Genomic DNA, 13,696 nt, shown 5'->3' with positions numbered 1-13,696 from the left:
TTAAAAATGCACAAATCCCCCGCCATTCTGGGTCTCATTTGTTGGTTGTGGGTTATAGGTACAGAATCCAGCGCAATCTTGCAGACTGAGACTGGGAGTATCGCTTTGAGTTTGCAAAACGGGAGTGTTTATCTTTCTTCTGAAAAGAAATCCACGACTCCCGGCAGCTGGAGGAGTTCTGCCGGTAGCACACTCGCCTCTGCCTGAGTCCTCAAGTGTCAGAGGTCCGTGTTGTGGTCGGATACGCGGAGTTGACACCCTTCCAGGGGACCTCCTGTGTACTCTGCCACACTTCGCGTCCCCTGGCGTCCCCTCGGCATCTTTGGCTCCCCGACTCCACGATCTACCTTCCCCTCCTCCCTCTCCACTAAGGTGCCTACTCCCGCGATTGCAGAGCGCCCATCTTCCCAGCCTGGGCAAAACCCGGAGAGCTGGAATCCCGCGCCCGGAGCGCCCCGGCGGCCACTGGGCATGCTCCGTTGTCAGGCAGGTTCGGGGCTGCGAGCCGCTTTTGCGCCTCGCAGATTCCTCCCGCGGTCGCTCGTCCTCCTCCTCCCGAGCAGGCAGCCGGCGCATGATGGCGGCTGCGGCGGCGGCGGGGAGCGCCAGCGGCGGTGGCAGCAGCGGCGGCGGCGGCAGCGGCAGCAGCAGCAGCGACACGTCCAGCACCGGCGAGGAGGAGCGGATGCGGCGCCTCTTCCAGACGTGCGACGGCGACGGGGACGGATACATTAGCAGGTACTGGGGAGGTACGCGAAACCGGCTGGGGCACAACCAGCCTCTCCGCGCTGCCCTTGACCCCTCCTCTGCCCCCTCGCCCCAACTTCCAGCAAGTTGCTCAGAAGCTCACCGAAAAGTTGGCTGCGACTCTGAGAGCGCGTCGCCGGCTCAGCCACGAAGGCCGAGGGGCTGAGCCGCTCGCCTTCTGGTGGTGCTAGTTGGTCCAACTTTTCCCAGCGCTGTCTTTGTCTGGGCTTTGGGAGACATCTCTTTAGGATGCGAGTCCTCCCCGGGTCTTGGAGCATTCATGCCTCTGCTGAAACGGGTTCTGGCCACTTGTCCCAGGTAAGAGGGGCTGCCCTGCAGCCTCCGGCTCCTGGTGAGATGCTATCGCACCGGGCAGCGATCCGTCCGGCTGCTCAATGGACAGCCCCGCGACTGGACCAGGATAGGGATGCTTTCTCAGTGACAGAGATTGGGCATGAAAACAGGCTGCGAAGAACTTTCGGGTGCTGCAGAGCCCCTGTGTTCCAAACTGCGGAACCCACAGAATGGACATAGCTTGCCACCCAGTACTGATTTAAACCTGTTAGCCTGAGGGAAACCAAGCACGCAGGCACAAACTGGGGGTTTAGAGGTGAGTCTGGAAAAAAGACCCGACTCCCTACCTCCGCGGGTCAAGCTAACCAGGTGAGTCTCCAGTGGGGTGTGAGGGCGCTTCTGCGAGACCACTTAAAACCCTCAGTGTGTTTGCTTCTAGATTCCCTGTGTTGTGGCTTCAAACCGCAGGGCTTGGCAAAATGATTACTTCTGCCCACATTTTTATCACTTATCACACACAGATGGTGAAGAAGGCACTCGTAATGTTTTATGGTATGCTTCTTTAAAGGGTTGACACAGGGCACGGAAGACCTTCGACGCTGAAATTTGAATTGCCTTCTAGGAAGGCCACCTAAGTTGTATATTACATATTAGTTTAGCCTTTGTCTTGATGATAGTAAAGATCTCTGAAAATCCCAGGCTGCCTCCTGCTGATTGTCCTTGCCTACTTAGAGAAAAAAAGAGTAGGGAATCCCCCCTCAATTTTTTTAAAAGATCTCTAAAACAGGTGATTTGACATATAAGATTCTGACAATTAAAAAAATAACTTATTTGGGACTCGATTCAGTTATGATGACTCTTGACTGAATTTTATTACTTTTCTAGAGTTTCATTGGAAAACATTAGAAAGATATCAGAAAACTTTATGGAGTAATCCTATTCTGAAATGAAAAAAAAATGTAATTCTAGTTGACTCCACATGATTTTCATCTGGAAGTCTTCCCTTTTTGGGTTCTGTGATAAAAAATTTCATCATATAGTTTAGATTTTTTTCTTGCTTGAACAGCCTACTTGAATTTCCTACTTGAATGCCCATTATCTTATTTGTGATAATAAAAACAGTCTGCATTCTTCACATTAGGATGCACAAAGAATTTAATTTCACATGGGCAAGGGTACATACAGAGAACTAGCAGAATTCTCTCTTTTCCTTCCTTTGATTTGGCCTATTAATATGTTGCTTTATCTGAACTACACTTTCTGTACAAATGTTCGTATTATTTTGAATGCTGGCTGTATCTGCCCTGAAGAATAATGAATTCTGTAGGCATAATCTGAGGACTTTGTTTTGGAGGATGAGGCATTGTGTGTAAGTGTGTGGTAGTAAATAGGAGATTTCAGATTAGAGTAGAAGGCTGCTAAGGTAAAAGTAGAGAAAACTATCATTCCTTGAGCCATATCACTTTAATACATCTGTGTGAAAGTTGAAAGGTGGTATGCGCAATTATGCACCCTAAGCCATAACTTTACCTGTGGGCAGAGTTGCTTCGGAAGTCATTTTATGCTGTGAAAAATTCTCATATAGGAGGAGTTCAGGGATGGCAATCTCCTTGCAAGGAGGAACCAAGGAACCTCTCTAGAAGTATGTTTACAGAGCAAGCACTGTTTTACCTGGAATATATGTTTATTTGATACGGCTTGGGAAATGAGGTTAATGAAGATAAGTGGCATTAAATGCCTCCCTCTCTGGAGCTGCTGTTTTGTGCTACTTTTGTTTAATGACCTTTACTGACCACTCTACAGTGGGTGATAAGGAATGGAGTGCTGTGAATTTTCTCTTTTATAATCTGAGAGTTGGACTTTCTCCACTAAAACCTTAAAAATCTTGGATTCTTTAAAAGATGTTAAGTTTATGCTCATGGTATACCACTGTATCTGTTAGGATTTCAGTTGGCTATATATAATGGAAAACTAATGGGACAGTCAAAGATGGACTTTCTCACCTAGAGGTCTGGAGGTGGTTCATTCAGACTGGGACCGCCATTCCACAATGGTGTCAATGCCCAGCTTCCTTCCATCTTTCTGTATCACTATTCTTCATATAAAACATTCATCCTCATGGTTATCTCCTAGTCTTAAAGCGATCGCTGTATTTCCAGCCCTATGTCCAGGTTCCAAGGAGGAAGGTATAAAAGGAAGCTGAAATGAGTAGTGCCTATATCATTAAAGTCGAGCTTTCCCAAAGCCCTTAATTGAAATCTTATCAGTTAAACTCCATCACCTTACCATGCAGTAGTGTTCTTGCAGTAGAGTTCAAGGAAGCATGTAATTCGATTAGTCACGTTGCCTCCTAAACAAACTCTGAGTTCTGTTACTAAGAGCAGGGAATGGATATTGAGTAGGCAAGTAGCAACCAAACCTATAATAAAACTTCCATGGTAATCCTCATTCAGTTATTTTGGCTTTGGTCCTTTGCTTAACTCTTATTCTCAAACAGGAGTGGGCTGGAGATCTCATGTTTGGAGGGAGGCTAGTGGAAGATAGACTGAGACCAGGAGGGGACATGTCAGGGCACACAACCTCAGGAAGATGGAGAGAAAGGGTAGGGCTTCGAATCTTCAGTATTCTCTTGGCCCATACTTCCCCAGCAGGCTGACAAAAAGGCACCAGCTCACTGGAGATTCCTGGAATTGCTGCCTCTATCCAGGAACTCCCAGCCTGCCCTGGGGCCCCAGAATCATCCCCACGGATAGTTAAGCTGGAACAGACAACTACTCTTAGGTGGAGCCAAACTGCGGGTTGGACGGGGGAGAGTTGGGACTGTATAGTGGGACCACAGCAGGCTCTTCTGGTGCATTTCATTAACTTTATGATCACTTAACCCCACATTTTATAGTATTGAATTTTTTTGGACCCTATTTACCATGGTATAGGAGGTGGTGGGGTTTTACTCTATTTGTTGAAATTAATTTCCCTTTGGAATTTTAAAGCTTCCTATTTTTACCTTTCAGTTTAAGAAACTGAGCATTAAGTTTAAACTTAAGTTTAAACATTAAGTTTAAGAAACTTGAACATTTGACAGATACCAAACACCAACATTTGCCCTTATATCAAGTAGCCAAGCCTCAGTGCAAACACTGGTACCTTAGAGAGAGCTTCCCTGACCACTATATCAAAGTGAGTTAGCTCTTCCCCACCATTATTCGCTATCGTAGTACCAGGGGCTTTCTGCCATAGTACTCTTTACAATTTGTAATTGCATTTCTATTTTCTACTTTGTTTGAATGTTTATTGTCAGTATCCCACTAAATGTAGCTTCATGAGGGTAGGAATCATGTTTATTTTGTTAAAATAGTACACTCAGGGGTGCCTGGGTGGCTCAGTGGGTTAAGCATCTGACTCTTGATTTCAGCTCAGGACTTGATCTCAGGGTCCACGCTGGGTGTGGAGCCTACTTAAAAACAAACAAACAAACAAAAAAACAAGCAAATAGACAAAAAACAGTACATTTAGGGTCTAGCACACTATTGGCCATAAAGTATTCAATCAGTAAATTCTGATGAAGAGATGGCCGAGTATAAACACTGGTATTGTTCAGGTATCTTGAAAAATCTTTCAACCATTTTCATTTCCAAGCATATTCATGTTTATAAAGTACTTTAAATGTGAGTGTATTTTAATAAAGAATATTTTCCTTTTTAAAAAAATTTATTTATTTGAGAGAGAGAGTGAGAGAGGGGTAAGGGACAGAGGGAGAAGCAGTCTCCCCGCTGAACAGGGAACCTGATATGGGGCTCAATCCTGGGACCTAGGATCATGACTTCGGTGCCCGGGTGACTCAGTCGGCTAAGCGCCTGCTTTTGGCTCAGGTCATGATGATCCCAGGGTCCCGGGATTGAGCCCTGAATTGGGCTCAGCAGGGAGCCCACTTCTCCCTCTCCCTCTGCTGCTCCCCCTGCTCCCCCTGCTGTACTCTCTCTCTGTCAAGTAAATAAATAAATAAATAAATAAATAAATATTGAAAGAATAACTTCTTTCTGGTTATATAAAAGATACTCTTGTTGAAAAATTGGAAAATGCAGGAATGTTTAAAAATAAAAATTACCAATTATCCCATAACCAAGGAATATCATTTCTGTTTTCCTAGGGACATAGCTGCATCATCTCATTCCTCTAGTATATAAACAATGACTGGATAGGGGTGCCTGGGTGGCTCAGTCAGTTAAGAGTCTGCCTTTGGCTCAGGTCATGATCCCAGGGTCCTGGGATCGAGCCCTGCATCGGGTTCCCTGCTCAGCGGAGAATCTGCCTGAGATTTTCTCTCTTTCCCTCTGCCCCCCACCCCTGCTCATGTTCTCTCCCTCTCTCTCATAAATAAATTTGAAAAAATGCTTCTTTCCCCCTTTAAGAAAATGATTGGTAAAAGGAAAGACATCCCCTGTTCATAGACAGGAAGATTTAATATTGTTATGATAGCAGTGCTCCCCAAAGTTGATCCACAGATTTAATGCAAACTTTCTCAAAATCCAAGCTGCCATTGTGTGCAGAAATTGATAATTTGATCCTAAAATTAATATGGAAATTCAAGGGATCCAGAATAGTCAAAAGAATCTTGAAAAAGAAGAATTAAGGTGGAGGATTCACACTTCCCACTTTCAAAACTTACTGCAAAGCAACAGTCATCAAGACAGTGTGGTATTGGCAAAATGATAGACCTATAGATCAATGAAATAGAACTGAGAGTCCAGAAACAAACCATGTGTCTATAGTGAATTTATTTTCAATAAGAGCACGAAGACAAGGGTTTCAACATCAAGGGTGAAATATGGAAAGAATTGACTTTTCAACAAATGGGGCTGGGGCAACTGCATAGCCACAAGGGGAAGAGTGAACTTGGACACTTTCTTCACATACAAAAATGTATACATTTTTCATATACAAAATGTATGTATTCCTTACATTCCTCATATACAAAAATTAACTCAAAATGGATCAAAAACTTGAATGTTAAGAGCTAAAACTATTAAACTGTTAGAAGAAAACATAGGACAAAATCTTTGTCACCTTGGATTTGGCAATAGATTCTTGTATATGACACCAAAACATAGACTACAAAAGAAAAAAATAGATAAATTTGGCTAATAAAAATTCTTAAAACTTGTGCTTCAAAGGACACTATCAGAAAAGTGAAAGACAACCCAAAGAATGGGAAAAAATATTTACAAGTCATATACTTTACAAAGGGTTTGCATCTAGATTATATAAAGAACTCTTACATCTCAATAATAAAAAGATAAACCTATTAAAAATGGACAAAGGATCCAAATAGACTTTTCTTCAGAGAAGATATGCAGATGGCCAATAAACACATAAAAAGGTGTTCATCATCATTAGCCACTAGGGAAATGCAAATCGAAACTACAGTGAGACACTACCATACATCCAGTAGAGTGGCCATAATCAAAGTCAGATGATAACAAGTGTTAGCAAGGATGTGGAGAAACCAGAATCCTCATACAATGCTGGTAGGAATGTAAAAAGGTGCAACCACTTTGGAAAATAGTCTAGTAGATCCTCATAAACTTAAACATAGAATTAACATATATTCCAGCAACTCTGCTTCTAGGTATACATGCAAGACAACTGAAGACATATGTCCTCACACAAACTTGTACATGAACATTCACAGCAGCTTTATTCATAATAGTCAAAGATGTGATTAACCCAAATGCCTGTCAACTGATGAATAGACAAGATGTGGGATAGCCATACAATGGAATATTATTCAGTCATAAAAAGGAATGAACTACTCTGAAACATGCTACAACATGGATGAGCCTTGAAAGTATCATGCTAAGTAAAAGGGTCCAGTCACAAAAAAAACTACATATTCTATGATTCTATTTATATGAAATGTCTAGAATATACAAATTTATAGACAGAAAGTAGATTAGTGATTGCTTTAGGGCTGGGGAAAATGGGGGGATTAAAGGATGATAGCTGAAGTGTACCGGATTTCTTTTGAAGTGATGAAAATCTTCTAAAGTTGATTATAGTGATAGTTGCACAACTCTGAATATACAAAAAACCATTGGGTCATACACTTCACATGGGTGAATTTTATGGCATGTGGATTATATCTCAATAAAGCTGTCACCAAAATAAAAAAGATTGGAAAATGTGATTTGTAATTATAATATTCCATTATTTATTTAATTTATTTAAGTATTCTTCTATTGTCAGACACTTAGATTATTCCCAATTATTTGCTTTGGAATTTCATTAAATCGAATTTGCTATAGATTGGGACACACCATTGTTTTCTGTACCAGTCACACTATGATAAGATACATATCATTGGATAGATTTTTAATTTTATTTTTATTGAAAGTTCTGCCTTAAGCTTCTTAGTCATAGATTTTAATCACATTTTACTGCTGTGCATACATAAAAAGGAAAACAGACTGATCAGATTGTTCAAAATAATCCTAAGATTTCTTCACATTTAAAGTGCAAGCCTTCCAAATCACTTTTTGGTTCAGAGTATTGATGTTGGGTCTCAGCACCCAGTATCAGCCTCAATGACATCAAAATATTCAGAGATGCAGCATTTCTTTAAAGGAGGCAAACTCTTTTCTGTAGGATAGTTTAAGGGACTGACATCTTTCTGTAATCATTGATGTTGGTACTTCTGGTCTTACCAGATCGTGTAGATGGAAGATTCTCCGACAATTGCCAGAACTTGTATTCTTAAGGAAGCATTGAGAATTATCTAGTCATGTTACCAGGAATGACAACGTGATTCACGCTGCACACGCAGTGGTAACTATGTCAGTGCCAGGCCAACAGAATTATAAGAAACCTTTAGATTTCACAATATTAATTCACTAGGCATTTTTTTTTTAAAGATTTTATTTATTTTTCAACAGAGAGAGAGGTAGCAAGAGAGGGAACACAAGCAGGGGGAGTGGGAGAGGGAGAAGCAGGCTTCCTGCTGAGCAGGGAGCCCGATGAGGGGCTCGATCCCAGGACGCTGGGATCATGACCTGAGCCGGAGGCAGATGCTTAACGACTGAGCCACCCAGGTGCCCTCACTATGCATCTTAGAAGTTTGAAATACGGTATTTTATGTAATGCTAGAATAAACACCTTCATGGTTCCATGTACTGTATTATTAAAGAGTGAATCTAAACTGGAATTATCAGTGAAACTTATGAACTGGAATTGCTGTGCAAACATTTTGCTTCATCTTCTTTAGACAAGGAAAGTAACTACAAGAGGATACTGTAGTGTTTAACTAAAGAATTACAGATTTACATAGTCAACAGACTCTATTATTCTTCCCCTGGGCAGTTAGCAGAAATCTGCTTTGGGGAAGCTAGAGAGAGGACTCATTTGGCTTTAAAAGTTACAGGAGACACTTGAACAGAAGGTAAATGGAGTAGAAAGACTATGACTTCTAGATTCCTTGTCTCATGGCCAGGTAGATTCCCAGGACATAAGGATTATTCTTAGAGGTGATAAGTCTGGAACACAATTTTTAAAAGAGAGCCTTTGGTGATATTCAAAGAACAGCACAACCAAAGCCAAACTTTGAAGAAACTGAATAATACTGAAAGCCTCAAAGCTATAATCAAATTGTAATGTCACTCAGAAAAGCATAAATGGAACCTAAGTGAGGGTAAAATGAAATCTATTATAACTAATACGAGGGAGAGAATTTTGAATGGGACAAATTTGGTACCTAATCATTCAGAAGAGCCCATTCGGATATACAGTATTTCCTGGTTATTGGATCACACATTCTTTGTATCTAAAGACTCTTAAGAATCATCTAGTGTAGTGGTTCCCAAACTTGAGTCATTTGTCTACCACATTTATGATCTTTCCATATCACTGAGCACAACCTCTCCCTTGAATTTAAGGCAGGTATGTGCAGTAACTACATATTTGACTTGCATGTCTGAAGCTATCTCAAACTTACAAAACAAAATTCCTGACTCCTCTCCCCAACTCTTCTTCCCTCAGTTTTCTCCTTTACAATAAGTGGCTATTCCCTTGCTAGAGACTCAAGTCAAAAAATAAAGTCATCATGCATTCTTCTCTTTTCTAAGAGTACCTTCAGTCCATCAGCAAACCCACCAATTCTGCTTTTAAAATATAGCTTCTGACAGTATAGCTTCTCATCACCTTCCTACTTTAGGTCCCCACCATCACCCATCTCACACTGAGATTAGTACAACAGGCTCCTCCTCCTGCCCTGGCCCCCTCCACCCTTCACACGCTCAGATTTTGCATACTGCAGCCAGGTGACCTACTAAAGAGTAAGTCATATAATGTTATTCCTCTGCAACATGGTGGACAGGGCACTGGATCTGAGTCAGGAAAGCTGGGTTCACCTCGGCTCTGCTACTAAGTAGTTACGTGACTTGGTACCAGTACCTGCCTCTGTCTTAGTTTCCTTACCTGTAAAGTGAAATGATAAAACACTCATCTGTGCTTTCTCCTGCTTGGGGTTTATTGAAATTCTTGAGTCTGTAGATTTAGTTTTCATCAAATTTGGAAATTAACCAGCCATTATTTTTTTTAAAACATCTTTTCTGTCCCTTCTCTAATTTCTTTTTGGGACTCCAATTATGCATGTATTAGATTGCTTGATATTTGCCCACTTGTCATTGAGCCTCTGTTAATTTTTTCCCCATCTTTTTTTCTTTCTATGTTTCCATTTGGATAGTGTCTGTTGTTATATCTTCAAAATTTCTGGTCTTTTCTGCAGTGCCTAGGCTGCTATTAATCTCATTCATATTTCATTGTATTTTTCATTTCGAGAAGTTCCTTTGAGTATATGGAACGTATTTATAATAGCTACTTTAACTTCCTTGTCTGCTAATTCCATCATTTCTGTCATTTCTGGGTCTGTTTCTATTGATTAATTTTTCTACTGGTTATGGAACATAGTTCTGTTTCTTTGCATGCCTGATAATTTTTTATTGGAGGCAGGATGTCATAACTTGTTGAGTTCTGGCTTTTGTTGTATTCCTTTACTTTGTTCTGCACTTGTCTTTGGATCTTTTGGGAGCTTGCCTTTGAGCTTTGTTATGCAGGATCAGAATAACCTTCAGCCTAGGGTTAATTTAGCCTCTGCAGATCTCTGGAGCTCCCTCTTTCTGAGGCATTCCCTCATCTTCTCTCTGCACCACAAATTCTATCCACCTTGAATTTGCTGAACTTTGTTCTCTATCTTAGCTCAGTGGAACCACTGGGTTATGTTGGATTCCCTCTCCTGTTCTGCATCCTGTAAACTGTCTCCAGGCAGTAGGTTGGTATAATTGTAGGCTACTCTTGCTGGTTTACCTTTACTCAGGGATTCTAGTCTTGTGCTGTCTGTTATATAATGTCTGGAAATTATTATTTCTTATATTTTGTCTGGATTTCTAGTTGTTTTAGGTGGGAAAGTAAATCTAGCCTCTGTGATTACCTAAAGACCTCAAGTGGAGTCTTGATTTTTCTTTTTCCATGTCTTCAAGTGAGCCTCCCTATTTGGAAACACTGTTTAATTAAGTTTACATATAAATAATTTTATAATAACATTTACAGCAATATCTTACTATTTTTAAGCTACTACCTACAACCAAGGCCCACATATTTTTTTTAAACAGCTAACATTATTGGGGTGCCTGGGTGGCTCAGTCATTTGAGCATCTGACTCTTGGTTTCGGCTCAGGTCATGATCTCATGGTTTGAGCCCCGAGTCAGGCTCCATGCTCAGTGTGGAGTCTGCTTCAGATTCCTTCTCCCTCTTCCCCCCCATCTGCCCCTTCCTGCTTATGCATGCTCTCTCTCTCTCAAATAAAGAAGTAAATAAACAAATAAATAAAATCTTAAGAAAAAAACAGCTAACGTTATTGAGTGCTGTGTGCTAACCTGTATGCTAAGCCAACACCTTATATACATGACCTCAGTTACTACTCACAATAGCCCCTTTGAAAAGAAATTATTATTATATGCAATTTAAAGATGAGAAAAACAGGCTCAGAGATATTGTTATTTGCTCAAGTTTCCACAGTTAGTAAGAACCGAACGTCAACTGATGTCTCTGGTTCTCAAATGAAGGTCTTGACCACTATTCAGTGCTGCTTTTCACATGTGTGTCTTTCAGATATTTTCTAACAGCTTTACTGAGATATAACTTGCATACTATACAATTTGCCCATTTAAAGTGTACAATTTGGGGCTCCTGGGTGGCTCAGTGGGTTAGCATTGGCTCTTGAGCTCAGCTCAGGTTTTGATCTCAGGGTCATGAATTCAAGCCCTGTGTTGGACTCCAGGCTGGGTGTGGAGCCTACTTAAAAATAAATAAATAGGGGCGCCTGGGTGGCTCAGTCGTTAAGCGTCTGCCTTCGGCTCAGGTCATGATCTCAGGGTCCTGGGATCGAGTCCCACATCGGGCTCCTTGCTCTGCAGGAGGCCTGCTTCTCCCTCTCCCACTCCCCCTGCTTGTGTTCCTGCTCTCGCTGTCTCTCTCTCTCTCTTTCAAATAAAAAAATAAAATCTTTAAAAAAAAAAATAAAAAAAAAAAAAAAAAAAAAAAATAAATAAATAGATAGATAGATAGATAGATAGTACAATTCAATGTGTGTGGGTTTTTTTTGTTGTTTTGTTTTTTGTTTTTGGTATATTCACGATTTTGCAACCACCATCATAATCAATTTTAGAACATTTTTATTACCTCAGAAAGAAGCCCTGTACCCTTTAGCAGTATTCTTCCATCTTTCCCCAAACTTTCCAGCCCTAAGCAACCATTAAGTTACTTTCTGCCTCTATAGATTTGCCTACTATGGACATTTCATGCAAATGGAATCATATATTATGTTACCTTTTGTTGCTTGTGTTTGGTGACATATCCAAGGAGGCTTTGTCTAACCCAAGGTCACCTATGTTTTCTTCTAAGAGTTTTATAGTTTTAGTTCCTACATATAGGTCTATGATCCATTTTGAGTTAATATTTGTGTATGATGTGAAGAAGCGTTCCAGGTTCATTCTTTTGCACGTGGATATCCAGTTGTCCTAGCACCATTTGTTGAAAACCTATTCTTTTCCCATTTTCTTGGCAACTTTGTCAAAAATCAATTGACCATAAATGTAAGGGTTTATTTTTGGACTTTCATTTCTTTTCCATTGATATATATGCCTATTCTTTTTTTTTTAAAATTTTTATTGTTATGTTAATCACCATATATTACATCATTTTGGTGTAGTGTTCCATGATTCATTGTTTGTTCATAACACCCAGTGCTCCATGCAGAATGTGCCCTCTTTAATACCCATCACCAGGCTAACCCATCCCCCTACCCTCCTCCCCTCTAGAACCCTCAGTTTGTTTTTCAGAGTCCATCATCTCTCCTAGTTCGTCTCCCCCTCTGACTTACTCCCCTTCATTCTTCCTCTCCTGCTATCTTCTTCTTTTTCTTTTTTCTTAAAATATGTTGCGTTATTTGTTTCAGAAGTACAGATCTGTGATTCAACAGTCTTGCACAATTCACAGCGCTCACCATAGCACATACCCTCCCCAATGTCTGTCACCCAGCCACCCCATCCCTCCCACCCCCGACCACTCCAGCAACTCTCAGTTTGTTCCTGAGATTAAGAATTCCTCATATCAGTGAGGTCATATGATACATGTCTTTCTCTGATTGACTTATTTCACTAAGCATAACACCCTCCAGTTCCATCCACGTCATTGCAAATGGCAAGATCTCATTCCTTTTGATGGCTGCATAATATTCCATTGTGTATATACACCACATCTTCTTTATCCATTCATCTGTCGATGGACATCTTGGCTCTTTCCACAGTTTGGCTATTGTGGACTATATATGCCTATTCTTATACCAGTACTACACTGTCTTGATTACTGTTGCTTTGTCATAAGTCTTGAAATCAGAAAGTGTGAATCCTTCCACCTGGTTCTTCTTTTTTTCAAGATTTTTTGTCTATTCTTAGTCCTTTGAATTCCCATACAGATTTTAGAATAAGCTTGTCAGTTTCTTCAACCCAAGCAGCTGGGATTTTTTGATAGGGATTGAATTGAATATACAGATCAATTTGTTCACATGCGTTTTTAGTAACTTTATTTTTTCAGGGTATTTTTGTTTTTTCCCCTAGGCTACATTTTTATTTTACGGTCCTTTTATTTTGAGTTCAGTATATTAATGAATGTTTAAATAATGGCATATGTTTATGGAAGCCTTTATAGTTTATAATCAATTAATACGCACATTATCTCATGTCATCCATGCAACAGGAATTAATATCTCTATTTTAAGACAAGGAGCCACGATAACAAAGCCTCTGGGGGAAGGATGAATCTGTGGTCCTACTTGAGGGCCTTTTCCATCATACATGCTGCCAAGCTAACACAAGAAAATGCATTTTCCCCAAAGCCTTACATTTCTTTACTGTTTAATTTACCCAAGGCCTATGGTGAGGGTGAATTTTCATTTTATAACTGCCTTCTTAGCATAAGTGGGAATGGCATTTAATACTTGGTACAGAAGGTGATGCATTTGCATTCTAAATGAAGTTCCACGGGAGTCTCAGCTGGGGAGACTCTCTGTTGTTCCGCAAATTGAAAATCTCTTTAAGTGTTAGTCCC

General features: G+C 40.6%; 1 protein-coding gene across 2 annotated transcripts in view; it reads left to right on the top strand.

The window, feature by feature from the left end:
* Positions 1-574: 574 nt before the first annotated feature.
* MCC (MCC regulator of WNT signaling pathway) overlaps positions 575-13,696 on the top strand; it is a 392,983-nt gene continuing 379,861 nt past the window's right edge. Inside the window, exon 1 of one of the 2 annotated variants that reach the window (XM_027605212.2) lies at positions 575-738. In XM_027605212.2, the coding sequence (XP_027461013.2) occupies positions 575-738 (164 nt within the window). Of the gene's footprint in view, positions 750-13,696 lie in introns of both variants that reach the window. The other variant, XM_027605213.2, reaches the window with a different exon arrangement.

The sequence above is a fragment of the Zalophus californianus genome, chromosome 5 (genome assembly GCF_009762305.2).
Source record: "Zalophus californianus isolate mZalCal1 chromosome 5, mZalCal1.pri.v2, whole genome shotgun sequence".
NCBI classification, from domain to species: Eukaryota; Metazoa; Chordata; class Mammalia; order Carnivora; family Otariidae; genus Zalophus; species Zalophus californianus.
Note: the sequence above shows the minus strand (reverse complement) of the source record. Positions and strands in the feature narration are given on the sequence as shown.